General features: G+C 26.1%; 1 protein-coding gene and 1 long non-coding RNA gene across 3 annotated transcripts in view; one reads left to right on the forward strand and one right to left on the reverse strand.

Moving 5' to 3' along the window:
• Window positions 1-23,684, reverse strand: part of LOC142328966 (uncharacterized) — a 284,506-nt gene that overhangs the window by 18,234 nt on the left and 242,588 nt on the right. For both annotated transcript variants that reach the window (XM_075373188.1, XM_075373187.1), the window contains exons 3-8: window positions 12,892-13,104; window positions 7,403-7,626; window positions 5,890-6,101; window positions 3,143-3,351; window positions 2,444-2,620; window positions 2,039-2,218 (exon numbers count right to left, since the gene is read on the reverse strand). In XM_075373188.1, the coding sequence (XP_075229303.1) occupies window positions 2,039-2,218; window positions 2,444-2,620; window positions 3,143-3,351; window positions 5,890-6,101; window positions 7,403-7,626; window positions 12,892-13,104 (1,215 nt within the window). The remainder of the gene's footprint in view (window positions 1-2,038; window positions 2,219-2,443; window positions 2,621-3,142; window positions 3,352-5,889; window positions 6,102-7,402; window positions 7,627-12,891; window positions 13,105-23,684) is intronic.
• The window catches only part of LOC142328968 (uncharacterized), a 117,935-nt gene continuing 105,675 nt past the window's right edge, over window positions 11,425-23,684 (forward strand). The window contains exon 1 of the long non-coding RNA XR_012757391.1: window positions 11,425-11,834. This is a non-coding gene — a long non-coding RNA (uncharacterized LOC142328968). The remainder of the gene's footprint in view (window positions 11,835-23,684) is intronic.

Below are 23,684 nucleotides of genomic sequence, written 5' to 3' on the forward strand. Positions count from 1 at the left end.
GTTCAAAGCAATCATGTCATAGTGTTAATCTCACATTATTGTTCTTTAATCTGTCACAAATAGATATTAAATATTAATAGTGCTTTTTATGTTCTTACATTGTGACCTGTATGTTTGTATACCAATTAAATAAAGTGTTTCAAAGTTTTTAAATACCAATTTCATTAACAATGTCTTATAGTTTTAAATTTTATACATATAAAAAACAAATTAAAGTAAATCATTTTCTGTTCAAGAATTATTAGACATCAGCCATATGAAGCAGGACTTTTCAGAAGCTATTTTAAAAATTTGGCACATTAGAAAAAACAATTATTGGATGGTTGCTTTAGAAGTAAAAATGTGTTTATATAGATCAAGTTATACCACTGAACCAAAAAAAAAAAATCAAAATCAGGTTCACTGATTTTTGATATTGATATTGATTTTTGAATTGATAGAATGAATGAATGCCTTTGTCTGTAGTTTTTACTTTTATAAAAATTATTTTCAACATTAATGATAAATAATCAAATTATTATCTCCTGTACTTCACTGATTTTTCTCAATTCACTCTCATAGTAATACATTTCTGTTAAATGGAGTGCATTTCTTCATAATCTGCATTATAACAAGATTGTGTTAATTTATGGCAGTGCATTTACTTTGATGGAATTAAAAAAAAAAATTTTTGATAAGTTGAGTACTTGCTGAAAAGCATCCAGAAGTAAAAAAACAAACAAACAAAACACATATAAATCAAACTCATGATTATGATTTAGGGTAAAATTTAAAGTTATTCATTTATTATTTTTAATATTAAACAACCATTTATTCTTGAGAGAGAGAAAGCTAATAAGATTATTTTCTGTGAATGTTTTGTTGTTTAAATTTAAAAGTGAAGTTTTTTTAGTGCATAATCTGTTATGAAGAAGGTTTAACATAATAAGATAGAAATTTAGAAAAAAATGAAAGGAATTGTTAAAACATAATGGAACAAAGAAATGTGCTGGAAAGAAGGAATAAAGAACAGAATACAATAACTAGATAGTGCATTCATTGACTTGTTATAGAATATTTGCTGTTAAAGAAAGTAATTGAGGGATCAGTGAAAACAAAGAGAGGTAGGGGAAGAAGGAGATAGATGCAGGAATAGAGAAAGATAAAAGTAAAATACAGGAACATGGAAAATTAGTAAAGTATGGAGGAGTCCTTGCTGAGAAATTTTATTAAAATCATTCAGAGCAACATATCAACAGTTAGGAAAAAATTTTAAAATCTAATTTTATTCATAAATGTTTTGTATGTCACTGATTTTTTTAAACCTAAAAATTTTAATATTCTTCACTGATCAGTAAATAATATTAGAATAATTTTTTAAAAATTATGCAAATATATAGCATGCTAGCATCTCTGTTTGTATAGTATACAATTAATACAACTTAACCCACGCTATATGGTTTCTGGTGTTTCCCATCACAGTCAGGGGACGTTTAGCCAGTTACCCATGTTTTCCCATCTAGCGAGGGGGCTCATTACAAAAACAATAAATTGTAAAATATTAATTCACTATTAATTTTTTTTCTTTCTTCTTATAACCCCTGGAATGTTTACCACAGCACAAACCTTTCCGATCTCACTATTACAAAAACCATTAAAAAAGTATAAATAAATAACCTAAAACTGCATTTAAAAAATTAATGTCGTTTTATATATATATTGAGAGATGGTTATTGTCTATATCTATTGTTGTCAATATCATTATAGACTTCCTCAGACAGTTATTATGTGATTAAATATTATATTATTAAATATTATGGAAATAATAACACGTAAACACTTCTGGGATGAATAATAATAAATTGTGAAATTTTCAGTAAAATGGATTTAGTAGTTTTACAAAACACAAGTACTTACTATTACTAACTAACTGTTATTATTACTAATTATTAGGGCACACACAAAACAAAGATTGTCTTTTCAAGAGTAATATAATAAAATACAAAAATATTGTAATTTTAAAATTATAAATGTAATAAAACTAATAGATTAGTTTTACCTTGGCATCTTGGTGGAGGTCCGTCCCATCTTTCATCTAGATCACAAATTAATCTTGCTCTTCCTTGAATTTTATAACCTTCATCACATGTGTATAAAACTTGACTTAAATAATCCACTGTATCATTTAATAAAACATAATCACCATTTGGAATATCAGCTGGGAATCCACATTGCACTTCTGTAAAATGAAAATACATTTTTAAATAATAATTAGTATAAGAGTTATTATATAAATTTATTTGATTATAATTCTGTTTTTAAATTACTTTTGGAAATATTAAATTTAAAAAAGTCTTTTGAACAACTAGTTCAATAAGGAAACTATTTGATATGTGGTGTCTTAATGTATTATTTAAAAATATTAAAATATTTTTTATTATAAAATATTAATAAAAGTACATACTCTTGCATACAGGAGGGAATTCATTATAAAATCCAGTTGGTAGACACATTCTTTGATTAGGTCCTACTAATAGATGTCCTTCATCACATGCGTATTCAATAACAGAACCGACATTGAAATTCTTTGCAACCATTGTTGAATTTGGTGGTTGTTCAGGTCGTCCACATGCTTTCGGCTCTGTAAAAATATTTTTAGTTTACAATATTGTTAAAGTTTTTTGTAAATCAAAATTTTAATAAACATTTGTTTTTCTGCAGGAATCTTTTATTAAACTTTCAGTTAGTTGGAAAAATGTTACATTTATGAAATTTAAAAGATTTACAAGCAATTTTTTTGGTGAATGTTTACATTTCATGCTGTTCTGATTCCAGAGATATAATTATCTTGGAAGTTAAATTTAAGGTAATCCATCACCATGTTTTCCTGGTATTATATACTATATCAGCTAGGAAAGTTAAACATTTTAAAGACTTATTCTAGTGAATTTTTTTGAATTCTTTTTCAGATATCAGGAAAATATATTCCTCTACTACAAACTTATAACATGCTTATTTCCCTATTCCATGATTTTGTTTAATATGTAACTTTTTACTTAAACTATTATTCTGTTATAAAGTATGTAATAATTTTTTCCTACTTCTTACAATCAATTTACAAAAGTCTATTCTATTATTTTTAGTACAATGATAATATACATACGATGTTGACAGATGTAATTAATTTGAACGTTGCAATTTGTATCAGACCATAACCATCCTCGAGAACCATCATATCTTGCACAATCTTCATTACCACCTGGTAAATTCCAAAATGATACTGTCACATCTTCACCGCCTAACCACTTCCAGTTGTTCCTATCTTGCGGATCTCTTATAGCACCCATCCAATACTGGCTGCTTGTGTCACTTCTGTCACAAAAAATAATTCATTATTTTGATTTATTGTCTATTAGTTTATTTCTAGCAAAATTTTATATCTGCTTGTTTATAAAAAAAAAGGTGATAAAATTTGGTTAAAATTATCTACTTCACTGTTAGCAGTCATACATGCAATTTTAAAATACAACTACATCTATTGTAATGTTTATATTGAGTATATTATATGAGGCATGTTTTTAAGTAAGTGGTTTTGAAATTAAAAAAAAAAAAAGAAAAAAGTTTACTATTCTTAACAATTTTATTTTTACATGAAAGCCTGTACTTTAATCTACTTTCCTAGATAATTGCCACCAATATTAAGGCACTTGTTTCATGCAACCAGCTTCTGAACACCGTTGTCATAGAAGTCTGCCGCCTGATTTAATAACCACTGCAACATGGTCACTTTGACACCATCATCATTGATAATTTAAGCGTTCGGTCACAATTTCATAGACAAGACTTCTTGAAACTTGAGGAAACTCTTCAGATAGCGAAGAAATTATAAAGGATCTGATCTCTCTCACTTTTTTGTCAACTTTCTGCACCAGATCTTCAGTAATGACAGAAGGTCATCCATTCCGCTCCTCATCATAAACATTCTGGCAGACATCTTTAAAAGCTCTAACCTATTTTCGTACCATTCCATCATTCATAATGTTTTCTCCATACACTTTATTTGATCTGATGATGGATTTCAGCCACTTTCACGCCTTTAGCACTAAGAAAACTAAGCACCCCACGTACTTCACAGCCGGTGGGATTCTCGGTCAGCAAAGGCATTTTAAATACTCACAAACAAACATAAACACAGTTGAATATTTCCGTAGTGGCATCTGTGGCTTGCCAACAGATGCGGGTACACAATACGCATGTGTGGAATGCCGATCAGAGTGTAGAAGTGGCGGAATTAATGAATAATGATGTATTATAATATTTTCTGAAAATAATTGTTGCAACTATTATTTTTTGATTTATAAACCTAGTCATGAAATGTTAACAATATACAACTGCGAAGAAATTATCTGTATATTTACAATATTAACTCTATAATAAAAACCACACTTTTGTATATGGTTAGTTTTCATAATTTCCAGTACTAATATAAACATCTTTGTATCTTTATTGAGTGTCAAAAAAAGTTGTTTCTCTTACCATTTTAATATAATTTTATAAAATAAATGTTGAATAATTACTTGTATTTTAGTGTTGTTCTGGGATAGAAAAAGGAACTATCAAATTATTCCATAAGACACCTACCCCATCTTAACTCAGCCAATTGTTTTTGAATGTTTATATTATTTTTTATATGAAAAAAAAATTAAAAATATCAAGACCCACATACTTGTGCAGGGAAATGTGATATAAAAGTTACACTTTTATAGTATTTGGAAAATGTCAAGTCTGGGCAAGATTAAAATGCAAAATGTTTAAGTGAAAGACATATGTGCTATCATTCTATTAGTATATTTTACAGAGTGATGCAGTCATTCTTGCCTACTTTAAAAGCTTTCCAATTATTTGTTCAATTAATATAATTTTTCCAAAATCTTAATTTAAAAAAAAATTATTTTGCATAATTAATTTTTGATCTTCTGACAAAATTGGATTCTGCAAGAGTAGCTCTATGTTTAACTATGATTGAAATCCAGATAAAAAATAAAATTCCTCAATTATTCAACTTTTTAATCACAGTATTTTCAAGTTACATGTATTTCAATGAAAAATGTTATATTGGAATTCAAATGCATGCAGTTTCATATTTAATTATTTGCTCAAATTTAGTCTATAAATAAAGACTAAAGGAACTTTAGTCTTTATTTATAGACACTTAAACATTAATGTTTTTCTGTCATGTCTGGGTTTTTCAGACTTGTGTCAACATATGCAACTAGGAATGAAAAAAATAATATAAACCTTGTAAAAAACCTAAAAATATAATTAAATCATTGTTCAGGTAATAAATATTCTTATTACTATTATTTTTGTAAGTGGGGAGTTGGAGCAGCAAAAGTGGTGATGAGGCTCAGTCCTATTAGAATTTATGTTGATCTCAGAACTTTTCACCAAATTTTGAAATTAATTAATAATTTTATTTAAGGACATCGATTGTTGTGGCCAATAGATATTAAAAAGTGCGAACAGTGTGCGATAAGCTGCAGTAATGGTTCTTAAATTCATTGATACATGGGAAGTTGTGCATAGAAAGTGGCTTTAGGTGTTTGTATTTTACCATACTTTATCCTTTAATTTTTAGGATGATACTCTTTGAGATCTAAGTGAATAATAGCTTTCTGATAGCTATTATAGGAATGTAGATTGGGAACTGCAAAAGAACGTAGTTTTCCATCTTACCCAGAATCTAAGACCAAAATTATTATTTATCCAATATTATTTTACAGGGTGTAAAATATTTCATTCATAATCTCCATCGTGTATTAATAGTAATTTCTTAAATATAATATTTAATAAATTTGTTGTTCATCTCCACACTTTTTTGTTTCATTTCTATAAAAATATCTTTATTACCTATGTCTTCTCCAAAGTTCCCAACTGATGAATCCTTGAAGTGCAGGGTTACTTTCATCTACCAATGTTCCACCTCTACTTCTACAAAATGCTAAAGCATCCCGTAAGTTTAATGGTTGCCTGTTGTAAAATATATAACATTTTCCATTATATGTTGCAGTACTACCTGGAGGCTGGTCACGGAATTGTGGACACCTTTCAATTGGTAAAGCCTGTTAAATTAAAAAAACAAAAAAAAAAAACAGATATATTGATAAGTTTATTCAATAGCATTCATGAATAATTTTTCATATTGTAACACCTTAGTCACTTAAAAACATTGTAGCATTTTCTAAATTACTTTTTTTTAAATGTGTTTTCTGCTTATATCAGATTATATATATTAACAAGTAAGTACCATTTTATAAAAAATGTTTAATTTTTTATAAAAATATTGATTAAAATATTTGAAAAAAATATTCTCTCCTACCAAAATTCAAAGAAAATTATAACATTTTTTTTAGTTCCAAACTTAACACCTCTTTCAGTTCTGAAGATATTCTTTGTCTGGAAGCAGTCACTTCTTGTAAAACCTGATAGTCTGGTTATGAATGGACTTGAAAAAACTGTTTTCATGTTAACTCCTATTTAATATAATTTTATATTTCAGGATATTATTTTCATTAAAACTAAAGTGAACAACAAATGTAATTTGAATGAGTCAACATTTTTCTGCACTTTTTGGAATTTTTAGAAATTAAACAAAAACGATTTTCCAATCCAATTAATTAATATTACATTACATATTAGTAATAATAGTTTTTTATTTAAAACTTCATTTTCTTATAATTTTTTTTAATGTTTTTTATTGCAAGGCTTCTGTTTTTTCTTTTTAAAAGCTGGTTTTGCTTGTATACATTTAAAAAACAAATAGTGATTATACAGTACATAAAAAAAGTAATAATGTTAAAAGAATATAAAACAAATTTCCCTTTTTATGGTATAAACAAACCAACCTAAGTAATCAACCTAAGTAATTTTTACACTACCAGTCACAATATTATTAAAAATTATGAGAATATCAGTATGTTATATAATGCAGCAGTGAAATTGTTATAGACTGGAATGCAATATGGCATATTTTCCAGTACCATTCTAAACTAATTTAGTTTAATGTTATATGTTTTATTAATAAAAATTTTGAGGTGTGTATTGTACATTTTTGAACCTATGTACACTTCAATTGTACATAGGAGGAAATATTAAAATACAAATTTAATAATCTTCCAGATATAATAGTTGTGCTACTAGTAATTTTTGATGTAACTAATTATGTTAATTGTGCCAATGTACTATAATTTATCTTCGACCACATTCATATTAAAATTTATTTACAGTAATTACATTATTGCTGGCTAGTTTTACTTATGCTTTTATAATCTTGCAATTAATAATTTGATCTCCCTGAAAGAAATATTTTTTAAATATTTATAAATAGGTAAAATTAACTGATTCAACTCATTGTTATTCTTACCTGATCAGTGTAAACAAATGCTTCACATATTGATAATTGACTGGCTGTTGGAGCTCCTTCTAAGTGTACACTAACAAATGCACCAGGCATAGGAGGATTGCATGGCAAAAATAATGGTTTACCTTCTTCTATAAAGCCTGTGAACCGGTTACATACAGGATTTGTACCCAAATCTGGTCTGTTGTTTCCGACACGTACTATGATTGTTGCTGGTTTATTCTTTCCTATAAAAAAAATTGTTAGATTACAGTAACTGACATACATATATAACACAAGCAGAATTATCTCATGATTTTTAAACTTTATTGGATAATAATGTAAAGGCAGCAAATAATCTGCCTGTGTTGAAAAGTAAACTTCATTTCAGTGCTATTCTTTTAAGACAGTGCTCATTCTTATGTGGTTGCTTTAGCAATGATAATTCTCCAGCAACTCAAATCGGATGTTCTACATCATCTACCATGCAATCTTTAGATGGATTTGTTCGTTTATTATTTATTTTGTCGTCTGAAGGAATATATGGGGATGTATATTTATAAAATACAAAATTATTGAAACTGGATGGAAATGGTTGAGAAACAACAGAAAGATTTCTTTGTTGCATTAAAAAAAATGGATGGAACTGTTTTATTTAATTTGAATACAGAAGTGTACGCATACTTAACTTTTCTATTTAAGTTAAATAATTGATTATGTTATTAATAAAATGCATAAAAGCAAATTTTCCTTTACATTTGAATAACCTTTATATTTTCCAATATCCTGAAAAGTAATTTCTTTTATAATGTGAGTACATGTTTAAATTAATTATTTTTTATTAAATTATCATTTCTCTGTTTTATTTTTAATTTCTTAATATCATTTATTATTATTATTTTTTTTTTTTATAAATATATGGAGAAGTATTTACCAAGTGAAAGAAGGTGTTTAATATTGCTTGATGTAAAATGTGCCGTGGGATCTAAACGATAAAATAAGTAGCAGTTAAATCAAGTGTTATGGTGGGAACAATAAAGATAGTATCTCTTTCCTTATATCTGTTGGTTGGTTTTATAAAAATTAAAATGTTAGATGTAATGGTTATAATTGTGAAAACTATTATAAATATTTTGTATGATGTTTTGCTGCATTTCTTATATTTATAGATATTTTGCTTATATATTACTGTAAATAATATATATTATAATAATGACTATGCCTTTTTTTTATTTGTAATTATAAATTATAGCAAAGAATTTCTTAATATGTCATTACATACTTTATATGTTTAGTTTTCAAGGGATTCTTTTTATTACATAGTACCTAAAAGAATGTTTTTATTTTATTTTTTAATCATCTTCAGTTTGAGAGATAACATTTGTTTAAAATGTAAATCAGTATTTGTGTATTAGTCATGATAAAATGATAGACTCAGGAGAAAGGTACAAAGCTAATTTCTATATTAAACACTTAAATTTGATTAAGTTACTACATCTACTTGGTTATCTTTCAACCTCATTTTTTATAGTCTATTTTTCTTATCATGCATACATCTGAACGATGTAAGAAACAAATCTCTACTAAATCATTCATTAGAGTAACAAGAGTCATATGTCACAATTACTTGGAAAAATAAGGAATAAAATGATTTCCCACTATCTTCTCTGAGATGAATATCCTCCTACACACATCAGCATGCCAAATCCATCCAATAAATATGTATTTACTCTGTTCCTTAGGGATTGGCTGTACAGCAATTATGTTTACTTAAGAGAGAATAATTATGAATAAACTGAACATTGATAATATTAAAAATATACTCTTGTTTTAATTATATAATCAAACTATGCAAACTTAAAAATATATCTGCATGAAATAGCAAATTATGGTGCTCGTGAAAGTGAAGGTCTATTTTGATGTTCTTCTTAGAACAAAGTTACATTTATTAGATTCAAAAAAATTTAAGGAATTTTTATATTAGATGACATATCCCATTTTTATTTTAATGCATCACTTTCTCCTTTTTTATGTTATTCATTTCTTTTTTTTTTATTGTTACAAAAATTGAACTTATAAACCTTAATAAGTTGCATACTGATAGTACATTGTTTTATTTAAAAGTGGAGCAGAGAAATTATAGTAACATATTAAATTTACTTTCACTCTTGAAAGGAAAAATGCATTTCATTGTTTGTAATAATTAGGCAAATAATCTAAAATTATTCCTATTTTGTCTTTTAATATTAACTATTTCAGTTAAAATAAATTTTAAATGTATACACTTTATTTCACAATTAAATGTAGTATTTACAAAGCTACCGATATATCTTGTAAATTAAATAGATATTATTGTTTGTTTTTAATAAATCATTTTATTCTTATAAAATGATCCTTTAAAGGATTTTTTGTGTGAATGAAATATTTTAATGTAACTAATTAAACTAATATCAATTCATATTGCACAATTCCAACTGAGTATTTTTCAAAATTAGGTTTAGTGCATATTGAGAATTTCATTTTGAATTTCCACATATTTTATTAAATGCAGTACAATATTGAAAATAGAGTGGTACGTTAGTGTTGAAAGACTATTTATAATAATAAATAAATTTAATTTCAGTTATTGCATTTTCTTGAAATCTGTATGAGCTTTTTGATACTCGTTTATGGCCAGAGCCTTCTGGTATAAAGAAATAAAACTAAGTTAGGTGTCTGTCATCTGATCTAATCCTTTTAATTTTGCATTTAGTTTTTACTTACTTGTTCGAATTAAAGTGATCGCGAATAATTTCGGTTTTCAGATTTCAACGAAAAAAAACAGACGTCACGAAACTAGTGAAAATGGATTCACTAGTTTCGTGACGTCTGTACGTAGGATCGCATAACGTCTGTACGATGTATCTCGCATAACTAAAAAAACTGTTAGCTGTAGAATGTTGTAATCTTGGATTTAGAACTGTTGCAATATATAGTTGTGCACCTCCCCTTTTGTTTGCAATGAACTGGACCAAAAGTGTCCAAAAAAGCCCAAATTCAAAAAAGTTTGGATTTTGGACTTTTTCTTAACTGCAGTAATAAGCCCTCATTAAGAGCTTTTTAAGGATATATCATAAGCGAGACTTATTTTCATTGGTTCCAGTTACAACCAAATAAAGTTTTTAATTATTGAAATATTTGGATCTTACAGAAGGCACATCGGTTGGAATCGGAATTCATCTCCTTTTTTTATTTAAATATATTGATTTATTAATAATTATTAACTTCTGATTGTAAAAAAGTTTTACGATAAATAATCAATAATTACAATTAAAAAAAAGTGAAAATCGGAAGTTATTAGTGAAATAAAAATGTTTGTTCTTTTCATTTTAATTCAAATGTTTTTACAGAGGTTAATAATTATTAACAAATCAATGTATTTAAATAATAAAAGTTTATAAGAACATATTTATATGAAGTCGGTTTCGAACCGATGTGTGCTTAGTTACGTATCTTAATTATGTTCTCGCTTACACCACGTAACTACTTGAACGACGTGAAACAAATTTAACATATAAACTAACAAAAAATGCTGATAAAAAAAAAGTGATGTATGGGTGTACAGCACAATGCAATTCTGTAACTGTCCACTTTATTAAAGCATTGGAAGATTGTATCTAACTTTCAATGAAGTGCCGCAACAAATGTGTATATGTAATTTAATAAGCGTATAAGGAAGTCATGTGTTGTCTACGTCAGATTTTTTAATATAATGGATTTCAGTCGTTTATTTTATTTTTCTTATGACAGGTTAGCTTCTACATCAACATACTGAGTGTCAAGAGTTATTCAGATAATTATATTTACACATAAATTAACATTTAAACAGGGACGCTAACTCTGGGTTGCAATTAAATCTTTTTCGTCTTCAGCAGTAGTTACACATTAACGGAATGTATTCTGTCCGCAGGCAACTAGTTGTTGGTTAAGATGCGCATGCGTGACGTAAACGTATTTAGCTCGACTGAGCTGTCTGTTGTGTACGATTTAAGAAGCAACATGAAGGGTTGTTGAATTGAGAACGTATAATTTAAAGTGCTAGTACAAAATGTTTTTACTATGTGGAGTGCAGTATACATAAATTGACCCCAATGTGAGGTAATTTAATGTAACAGATTTGTTTAACATACATGACATTTAGAAATCAGTATGGATGACTTTTGCCTTTAATGTTATCGTTATAACTCACGCGTGGTTGTAAACTGACCAATTTCGTAATAATTGCGTCTTTTTTGTTTGACATTTTTTTTTCTAATGCGTACGTTGCGATCTGTTTAGTGAACAACAAACAACTCCCCCACAGCCCAGTGAGATGAGGATAACGTGTGACATGTAAATGCGGTGTAATCTTGTACAAACTCAGGCCGACATTTCAGTAACGTGTGATTACTTGTACTCCAACCACGAAAACACACCGGTATGCACTGTCCAGTATTCTAGTAGTATTTATAGTATGTCTAGTAGTATAAGAGCAAGTTTGAAGGTATTTGCTGAAAAATTTCAACAGCTGAATCCATATAATGTTCTTTGGATTATACCTGCCGGTTTCATTTTCTTGAAAAGATTTGAACAAACACAATATTTTTATTTGACTGGGATAAAATTATAATAATTGGTTTTAGGACTAATAAAATAATATATTACAGTTGTAAAATTAATTTTATTTAAAAGCTTCTTTTGTTAAATTGATTGTCAAGAATATGTTAATATTAATAAGTGTATTTGTTGATTACAAACTGCCTTAATTCATCAGTTTTATTGTTATTGATCAACATTGACTTTTATCCAAAATAGTAGTATTTTAAGCTGATTTCATTCTTCATGATAATCCGTTGTACAAGGGCCAAAAATATTATTTTTAGTGTTAAAATTAACTAGTTAATTAATTCATTGGAGGTTTAGTATTCGCAATTAAAATATTTTCACTGTAGGTCTTCAATGCATAATGTTGCATTGTAGTACACTCCAGTATATTTAGGTGAATTAAATATAATATGTGTATGAAAATGAGAGAGAGAGAGATACTTCTGGAAATCTTGAGTTCTGTAAATGTTGCTATTAAATTTAGAATTGTTAGCACAAGCTTTGTTGAACATCAGCTTATTTTCATTTGTGTAATGTTATTAAGTAATATATTTTTATTTCCTAGATAAAAAAGAATTGTGTCAGGACTAGATGATGAAACAATATTTATTGAATTAATGTTTTATGAAATTTTAAATAAAAATGACTATGCAGAAATTTATTCATTCTTCATACGTAAATGACAACTATTCTGAAAATAATTTATTAATTGGGTGTAAAATGTTGAATAAATCTTAAGTTAATGAATGTAAATGAAGGTTTTCTTTAGACGTCAAACTAAACAAAAGTATAGATTAATAATATTCATAACTAAAAAAAAAAAAGTTAGTTTTTTTCATTTTATTATGATGTTTTAAAAGTCTATTCATGTGAATTTTAATTAAACTTACCACAACATGGTTTTCCAAAATCTAGTCGTACAAGCTGTACCATGTATGGTTCTAATAAATTAACATACCACCATGGTATTCTTTCTGGTCTTGTAAGAGTACAAGTTTCAGGACTGAAGAAAGAACTTGTACTACCGTCTATTGCTTTCTGCGGTACTCCACCACCATCAGTACTTATCTGCATAGGGGCTTTTCCTGCAGCAACGTTCAGAACTGTACAAACAAAAATAAAATAAAAGAATATTAGTTGTTGTTGCTATATAAAATAAAAACTTTATAACTACAGTACTATAATCATTATTATTTTATATTTACATACATACATATATATATATAAAAACACAATTTGAAATATTTTAATTTGTGTTTTGGAGAAAGGTAACAATTAAAAATATATTCTTAGTTGATATTCCATTTTTATTTTAATATTCCTGTATTGAATATCTGTATAAAATGTTTGATATTTTTCTATGATGAATGAAAATATTCATTATAATTTAGGATATAAATCAAGTTAAACTTGTTTGCCTTCAAAACAAAAGAAAGAAAATAACACAAATAAAAATAAAAAAAGCTACAATAAAAAGATAAAAATTTTACAGATTATAAAGTATTTTAATGTGGAAAGTTATCAAAATGAATGAAAAAATAACTACAATGAAATAAATGAAAAATTTTAGGTTAATTATCTAACACTACGTTCACCAGTGGGAATTTTTTAAAATCTGGTAGCTAATAGTTTTTTTTTTAATCTAAACAATAAAAAGATTGATAAATACAATATAAAATTAGTCAAAGACATTATAACTCTTTATTATTATTTAAGTATAGTATTATTATGTAGTATTTATTTATTGTGTTTTCACCTAGTATGGGTAAGATATCATCATATAGTTGTTAAAGTGTATATTATCTTGTCTTTTATAATCTACCAACACACAAATGATTGAGACATATAAAAGTAGTACTGTTGTAAGTATCAAATAATATGATGAAAAAAAAAGTAGAAAGTGAACTGTTCTAGGAAGGCGTTCTTGTTTATATCTTTTCTTTTGTCCATGTGTTAACTCTGGGAACTGATGCAATACATAGATAATGAATTACAATAGAAATAAAACCTTGACTTTGTAGGTTTTTTTTTTTTAGATAAATTATTGAATGCAAGTTCTGTTTATAGTTCGTAAAATTTACTGTAATCTTTTTTAATACTTGTGCATGATTAAGTCACTTAAGCATGAAGCTGATGTCTGAAAATTTGGTATATATCATATGTAATATATAGAAGAATGTTATCGTAACCAGGATTCAAACCTGGAACCTTACTGAAGAAAGGTGAAGAAGATCCTACCATTTCATCTAGGAGATATGCATTTTGATTTAAGAGCAGAAACAATGTGGTGTTGGGGAATAAACTCTGTTTTAAGATTAAAAAAAAATGGCTGAGAATTCTTTTCTAAATGTTTAACATTGTAAAGATATTTCGTTTCTCATTAAAATTATTAATTTTTTTTTCAATCAATTGAGTATAATTTTGATCAGTGAAAAAATTTGTATTCAATAAAGACCAAATTTTTTGATGTAAAACAAAGAATTTTAATTAAATATGATTCCACTGCTTTGAATCATTATTTTTATTAAGCAATATGCCCACTTAAATGGGCATATTGCTTAATTATAATAACTTTACTCTCTATATTAATAGTAGAGTGAGATAACTTTTTAAAAGCTTTTATTTAACTCGCTTTAGGAATGATCAAATCTTGCAACTGCTATATCTTTTGATCTATTGTATAAAAATCAATGAAATTTGGTACACATATGTAACTTCGATGACAATACAGCACTATGATCTGGAATTTGATATGACCCACGCTCTACCCTTACGCTAAATTCATGCATTTAGTTGAAAATTTTAATTTCTCATGAACTATTGTAAGAAAATTATTGAAATTTGGTACACGTATGTAACTTTGATGTGTAAAAATAAATATTTTTACTTTTTTTTTAGTCTTAAAAAAATACAAAAAAATTACAAAAATATGTTTGATTACATATAAAAAATTATTTTTTAAAAAAGCTTTTATTTAACTAATATTAATATTAACATTAATAAAAAAAGGAAACAAATTAGAAAAACCCTGTAAAAAGTAAAAAATAAGAATTAAATCAAATTGAGAATTTTAATCAAAAAAATATATTAACAAATATAAAAATGCACTGAAAAGTAAAAAATAAATATAAATATATAAATAACCAATAAATAAAAAATAAATATAAATATATAAATAACCAATAAATAAAAAATAAATATAAATATATAAATAACCAATAAATATAAATATATAAATAACCAATAAATAAAAAATAAATAAATGTAATAATTATTAAATTTTAAAATTAAAAGTAATGAAAATATTTAGTTTAATAAAAGTGTGGCGCAGTTTTTATAACAATGTTTTTGAACAAGTATTTATAGACATTTGCTGTATTTTAAAATATAATTTTTATTTAATGAGGTTGTTTATTATATGTATATACTTTATTAATCTGTAATAAAATAACTCAAGTTTTAATTCTTTGATGATTCAAATTTTCACCGAGATGACCTTTAAGGGTTAATAAGATTAAAAATAAAAATTAAATTTAGATCTTGCACAAAGTTATTACATTTTGACGGTAATCTGAAAAATTATTAATTATTATCATTATTATAATTGTAATCGTAATTATGAATTCAGTAAATAAAAATTCATAATTAATTAAAATGAAACTTTTAGTGGAAAGAGTGCGTTCAATTTGGCTTAGATTACAAGCAGAATTCGAAGATGAACTTCAACTTTGTGAAAACACATACAAAGAAAGTGAGTGGGTGCATCTTCCCAGATTGTTACTTGTAGGTAGTTAGTTTTAACTGGAGAGGTTCCAGCAGACCTTTCCGCCTCCTCGCGTCGTTATTGAAAATGAAAATGAAGATTAATTGTTGTAAAAATAAATGTTGTGTAGTTTTAAATAAATTATAAAAACTGCGCCATGCTTTTATTTAACTAAATATTTTCATTACTTTTAATTTTAAAATTTAATAATTATTACATTTATTTATTGGTTATTTATTAGATATTTATATAATTTATTTTTTACTTTTCAGTGCATTTTTATATTTGTTAATATATTTTTTGATTAAAATTCTCAATTCGATTTAATTCTTATTTATTACTTTTTTAGAGGGTTTTTCTAATTTGTTTCCTTTTTTTATTAATGTTAATAAAATATTAGTTAAATAAAATTTTTTTTATAAAAATAATTTTTTATATGTAATCAAATATATTTTTGTAATTTTTTTTTTTTTGTTTTTTTTTTGGTTAAATCATGGAAATAAACAATTGCAGAAAATAACAAATTAATTGAAATTTTATTTTAATCTAATAGATTTTTATTCATATCGTTTCTTTAATAAAATTATGCTACCAGTTTGTTATTGAAAGATTATATTATTTTTTTTTAGTTGGTACTATTCAAATTTGATTATTATTAAAAAACTATTTTTATAAATTGTTCTTAAAAGATTATTCATATTTTTATAGTCATTATGAACATTAATGTTTTATTTTATAAATTTGGTACATTCTGCCACAAAAAATCTCAGATTGGAGTGAACAATTTTTTTTTTCTATCATGACAGGTGTATATGCGTTTCTGTATGTATTGACAAAGAAAATTCTTTAATTTAAAGACTTTTCGTTTTGAAATGGCTAAAGGAAAGTAAAAACTATTATTTTGGGATATCCTTTTTATTTTGTATTTTAGGCTTAGCTTTACACAACTGGCATTTGATTGTAGGTTTATTTTGAAGCCACAAGGGACAGGTAATAGGAGTCCTAAGATTTATAACAGCCCCCACCAGATTACAAAGGATACACTGGTTCTACAGTTCCCATTGTCTTCATTATGGACTTAATCGGGGATGTCAGAAATCAGTAAGAGGAAGAAGAGATCAAGAACAGGAAAAGGATGATTTACCTATTGAAGAACTGCAAGATTAAACAACACCTCTTTAAATAGCTCAAGTTTTTCTCCTGACAGTAGATTTCTGTTCAGCTTACATCATTTGAAAATCAGGACTTATTCTACTTGGTGGGAGCAGCACATTACTGACCATAATTTTGTGTTTCGATTCGTTCAAGCTTCCTAAAGTAACAACTCATCAACACCCCATCCATGAAATTATCCAGACACCCAACTATAAACTACATAAACCATTTAGATTTGTTTTTACTAGAGATTAGAATCTTAATCTAAAATATCAAATTAATAGAATCTTAATTAGAATATCTTAATTTTAGGTACTTAGTTGTAATCCACTGGATTGGTTGTGGTCATTGGGTTTGCAATAACTTGTTATCGCAAATCGGCTGATTTTGAAGTCGAGAGTTCTAAGGTTCAAATCCTAGTAAAGTTAGTTACTTTTATACAGATTTAAATACTTGACTATGGATACTGGTGTTCTTTGATGGTTGGGTTTCAATTAATCACACATTTCAGGAATGGTCGACCTTAGACTGTACAAGACTACACACTTCATTTACACTCATACATTTACTCTGAAGTAATACCTTATGGTGGTTCTGGAGGCTAAACGGAAAAAGAAAGAAAAGGTACTTAGTTGTGAAATTCTTTCATTAATCAATGAAGTAATTAGATTGATCAGAATTATACTAGGTACATAATCTTATTTATGGGTGACTAAGTTGGTTAAGAGATAACTAGACCTAAAACCGTTAATGGACTTATATTTATGTGTAAGAAGGGAAAAAAGTTAACAAGATGTGATATGAGAAAGCAATGTAGTTATAAGTTATAGAAACAATACTGCAAAAGCTTAATAAAAGTTCTAGTCAACCCTCTTGACGAGAAGCATTAGACATTTTTTAAATGGTTAGAAAAATAATTAAATTTTATGTTCTGTAGATTTAATTTTAACAGGTGTCAGTATTTATTATATTGAAACTTATTTAAAAAAAAATTAATTTAGATGTTGCCAATAATTTTAGAGGTACTTATTAGATTTTTCTTTTATTTTGTGATAAAAAACTTGAAAAAATGAATAGTAAAGCATTATAAAGCATTTTGTCTATAATTCTCTGTCAGTTCAGCTGTCCAAATAAACATTATAACATCCGACCTGAATTCATCTGATAGTAGTTTTACTTTGAAATAATGTTATTAGTGTGCTTGTATAACTATTACGGTACAGCAACATTTGATCTTTAAACAGGAATGGGGTTATCAATAAAAAGGAGAAATCAAAAAATATTATTTCATAATTTATATTGTGAATTACATATTATTTACATTTACACGGAGATATAAGCAATGATAATATTTTAATTACTTCCAATATTTTGTTCTAATTATTTAACAGTATTATTTTGTTAACTTTCTCTCTTATTATAGTATATACTGTATTAGTATTCTAATAATTAAAATTGCTGACTTAAAATTTATATATTTGATTTTCGCCTAAGATAGTAAAAACTATTTCAAGGTTATTTATTGTTGAACCTGTCATTCTATAATAAAAAATGACAACAGAAAGTTTATTTTTTTAGTAGTCTTGCGAGTAAGAAGTGTTATTAACACTTAAGTAGATTGTATTTATATGTTCTGCCAAAGGTCACACTGTTATTCTACTTGATCATTATTTATAGGCCATTTTAATTACTATTTACAGGCCATTTATAAAATTTTAATGAAAACCGGTATTTGTACTTTTTTTTGTGAATTGTATTATTTTTATTGTTTGTGGAAGTGAGTTACTCTGGTTTGTTCATATTCATTTAGTTCACATTTTGATATTTATATTCATATACATATGTTGATATATATTTAATATTTTGGACTAAAGTTTATTTAGTACACTTCCATTTTTATTTTTAGAAAATTATTGATTAATTAAAAAAAAATTCACCAATGTTCTTGAAATTAAATTAAAATATCTCCATTTTCAAAGCCAGTATTACAGATTGATTTTTTAAATAATTGTAATTTAAGAAAAAACTTGGATCTTCTAAATTCTTATGCATGTGTGTAAATATTTACTCAAAAATTATCAGTTAACTCTTCCAAATTATTATTTTATTTTTTATTGTCCTTATATATTTACTCTTCTATTATTTTGTATATTTTTTGTTTATGTACTAATAGGGACTTTAAACCTTTAATTTTTTCTTTGTTTTTTATTTTTTATATTGTGATTCTTTTTTCATCAAGGTTTGCTCTTACACCTTCTCTTGGTCCTTCTAGGCAAAATAGTAGGACAGTTCCTTTTTATGTTTTTATTTTGTAATCCTAATATGTACATTGCAGTCTGTTCAGCTTGTTAACAAGCAACCCTACGGCCCAATGAGAAAAGGTTGATATGAATGACATGTAAATGAAATGTTGTCTTATACAGACTCAGGCTGTCCATTCTCGAGATGTGTGGTTAATTAACCGTCAACCTCCAAAGTATACTGATATCCACTGTCCGAATTTCTAGTATTCTGATCCATGTAAAAACTTACTTTTATTAGGATATGAATCTCAGAACCTTCAACTTCAAAAATCAACTGTTCAGTGGTTGATTTATGATGATGATTTTACCATTTGATCAATCCGGTTTTTTCTATTTAAATTGGGATGGAGTAGTCTTTTTACTATAATATTTCCTGAAAATCTTTATATAATGAATAACAATTATACACTAATTTAAATAAGTCTTGCCTGACTTGTCTAGCCAGATGGACCCCGACACATTTGTTATGCTCATGGTATTGATGATTTGAGAATATTAAATATTTTACAGGTATTCATTACAGAAAAAAGAATTAGTCATTTTACTTCATTATATTTTTGTTGCCATTTTGACAGATATATAATGAGGTAAAAGGATTCATTTTTGTTTCCTTAATGAACACCTTTAATATCTTAATCCCCAAGAGGGCTAGGCCCTTGATCTGTGTTTAAAACCTTTCCTGGGATAACATGAATATATGCTAAAAATTTGTAAGAACTCGGTCAGTTGGTCCTCATGTGATGCTGTTGGAAACAATCTTTGCAGATTCTCAAACTTTCGCATTTATATATACGATAAAAAAATTATTACTGAACCTACTAAAAAAAAAAGAAAAAAAAAGTTAGATGTATGTATCAGAGATATTACTTATTTTTTAATTTAAAAAAAATATATTGTAAAGATTTTCTGAAAGTATAATTTCCATATTTATAGTAAACGAATTGTTTGTAAATTTATTTTTACATAAATGTTTTAATTCTCATTTCTACATGTTGAATAATTAAAACACAAAAAAACAGGAATTGGAATTCTCTTTTACCTCAATACCTTTGGACATATTTATTAATATTCTTTTTCTAGTTACCTTAAGGCTCCCTGACATGTTAAAAATTTTTTTAATTCAGTATTAGTTTATGTTTTGCTGTCTTAATCAACTAAAATAATGTTTGCGAATTCTTTTTGTGTAGTTAAGTAAAACAGAATTTAATAGTTCAGTTGCATTATTGTTTTATGTTTACTTCGAATCAATTTCTGTCAGTTAGGTTGTTTTATAATTTATGAAAGGAAATACTCAGATAATTTTATGTACAAGTTATCGATTGTTACTCATTTTTTTTAACGGTGGTTGGTCATCATGAAAAAGTAAATAAATATATTGTAGTAGTTATGAGTTTTGGATTAACCATTTTCATGACCATTCATGGTTAGATTAACCATTTTCTCTTTGGAAAAAATGCCTTCCCAATGATAAAATAAATGTTTGATGACCACTTCATTTAGACAAAAGTTAAAAATAATTAATTGCTAAAAAGATCATTCTTTTATTTACAGATGAAAATACGTTTTAATTCATTCATAATTTCTGGATGAAAGTTTTGTTTAGAAGTATTTAAATTATTCTTTTTTTTTTTAAATTAGATGGCATTTAAAAAAAAAAATAATTATCTGTATAAGAATGTTTAAATTTATTATGTTTTCCTTTTAACCATCCTTTTTTATGAAAAAATTGAGTTTAAATTTTTTAATTTTAGGTTAACTATGTATGTATGTTCATCATATCAGCAAAAAATATTTTTCTAGAGAAAATTATAGGAAAGAAAAACCATCAAGAGTTAATTATAGAAAACAATCCTTTGATTAACATTTTTATTATTAAATCAACAGCATAGCTTTGTTCTTAATCGTGAACAGTACTAAAATTAATGAGTGTTAAAAGATATTTATTAATGAATAGTAATACAGAATTACACCTAGCCTGATTTGATTTCAATAAATGCTAGTTGCTTGTATCATTTGTATTTACATTGGTTTTAGTGTTTTCAATTTAATCAGATTTATTTTAAAAGTATATTTACATAGTACGTGAAGTGTATTTGTTCCAGAAAGATTTTTTTCTATTACCACATGAAAAAAATAATTTTGCTGTAAAAATTTCATTACCACGATTTGTTTTTTGTACTAAACTGTAGAATTAGTGTACAAAAGAGTTCTTATTACTATATTATCTTTAGTGAATGGCTTTAGCCCGACTGTGTTATTGCGATATTTAACTTGTATGTGCCATAACATAACAAATATAAACATATTTGGGGGAGACATGACGTGAGACTACTGCCCCAGTCCAAGCTGTGTTTTGTTACGGTGTGAAAGGGACAGGTGAGCTATGCAAATGTGTTACATATCATCGATGATAGTACTATTAGTATTACAGAAATTAATGTATGTTTGATTAACACCATATACAGCAGTATATTTCAATCAGTTAGTTGTAGTTAGTGTTACAGAAACAACTCTTAATAAAATATTATTAAAGTACACTCCCCTATTAAAGTACTGATACCTTGCATTCCTCCCAACTAATTCAGAGTTACTAGGGAAAGTGCATGAAGTAGTTTCGTATTACCTTATTCATTCAGCTTTAACGGTGTAAAAAACTGTATATTGAGCATTTAATTTGAAAAAAAAAGTAAGTTTACAAATCGTAAAACCAAAAATTAATTTGGTGTTGAATACAATACCTGAAATAATATGTGCATGAAATAAACAGCTCGCAGAATAAATATTATTTTTGTTTAGAATTTTGAACTAATTAATTTTTATTTTTTTTGTCGAAGGAAATGATAGTAGGTAATTATTAACTCGTGAGGAAATTCATTATTTTAACTAGATCATGGAACTGGAACATGTATCTGGCTTATTTATTCCTATTCATAACATGTAAAAGAACATTAACTTTTATATTCGGTCATGTTAATCTGCTTGTTTTATTTTTAAATTCAATTAATCTTAAGTATTTATGAAAAAAGAAAAAAAATTAGTGAAAGGATATTTTTTTGTCCCAATTATATTTGTCTCAGTAAGCATTCTTCTTAAGAAATATGATCTCTAGGAAAAAAGTACTTTTTTATTAATTTCTTCGCAGTATTAAAATAATTTAGCATTCTTTTGCATGAAATCAAATCTGTATACAGCCTACGTTATAAAAACTGTATGTCAACCAGAATTGGTGGTTGTAACTAAATGCACACTTTATTTCGCTAAATTATTGTGATGCACTTCTTAAAGTAGCTTTAAAGTCCTCATATGTATTTGATCTAATTTATTGAATGATTTTCAAATTTATTTTAATTATTTGTTATTGTATTGAATTGAATCGAATAAATCTTTTCTGTTGTACAAAATATGACATAAAAAATAATTACAATTTATAGTCAGGAAACATAATACCTGCAAAGGATAACCTGCTTAAAGGTATGAACCACTTAATATAATATTTCCAAAATGGGAATATAAAAATTAAAACTATTTTTAAAAAAATAATAAATAAGAGTTCTTACAAATAAAAACTTGATTTTTAAAGATTAATTGCATTATATTTTGATTATTTCTACTAAATTGTTTAATTTCATATAATAAATATATTTTTCTTTTTCTGTTTTTAAACTAAAATTAATTTTTTTGCCGACTGCTTTTGATTGTTATCCTTTCCTTCTTTAAACCTTTGCAGAAATCTTTTCTTTACAATGTTATTTAATATAATGTGAAATTACAAACACAATATTACAACTAAAAATCTAATAATTTTTGTTTTTAAAATTCAAGTTTTTATAATTAATGTTATGTGAAGTAAATAATTATAATTATAAAATATCATTGTTCCTGAGGCTGGATTATTAATCCAAAAGCGCTCGAATATACTATTAAAGATTGTTCATAAGTGGAACTTATATAAATAAATTATATATATAAATATAAATACAAACAGGCCATGATTAATAAAATCAATTTAAAGTAAAAATCTGTTTTTGTCATCGAAATAAAATGACTGTTATGCTGCTACTGCAATATGTTAGTAGATAATGAAATTATATATTTTTTGGATACTATAATTTAATTATACTAAATTTAATGTATACATTTTTTGAATAATTAAATTAAAATCAGTTATTTTCCTAAGGCAGTCATCATTATTCTTATCCATTAATTACATTTTTATTTGCTATTTTTTTAAAACTTGATTTTTTAACATGCGAGGGATTTAAATGTTTAGCTTTTGATTTCTGATAACGTAAATATTTTCTGCGCTGAAAGATATATGTTTATTTTACTTTCCCTGCATATGTAGTAGCTATGTTAAAAGGGAAAGTATGATGAATATGTCAAAACTGGGAAATCGGATTTTTTTGCAAATTTTTATGTTTTAGTATCAACTGGTTCATCTAGATAAGAAAAACATAAGAGT

The sequence above is a fragment of the Lycorma delicatula genome, chromosome 8 (genome assembly GCF_047948215.1).
Source record: "Lycorma delicatula isolate Av1 chromosome 8, ASM4794821v1, whole genome shotgun sequence".
Taxonomy (NCBI): Eukaryota; Metazoa; Arthropoda; class Insecta; order Hemiptera; family Fulgoridae; genus Lycorma; species Lycorma delicatula.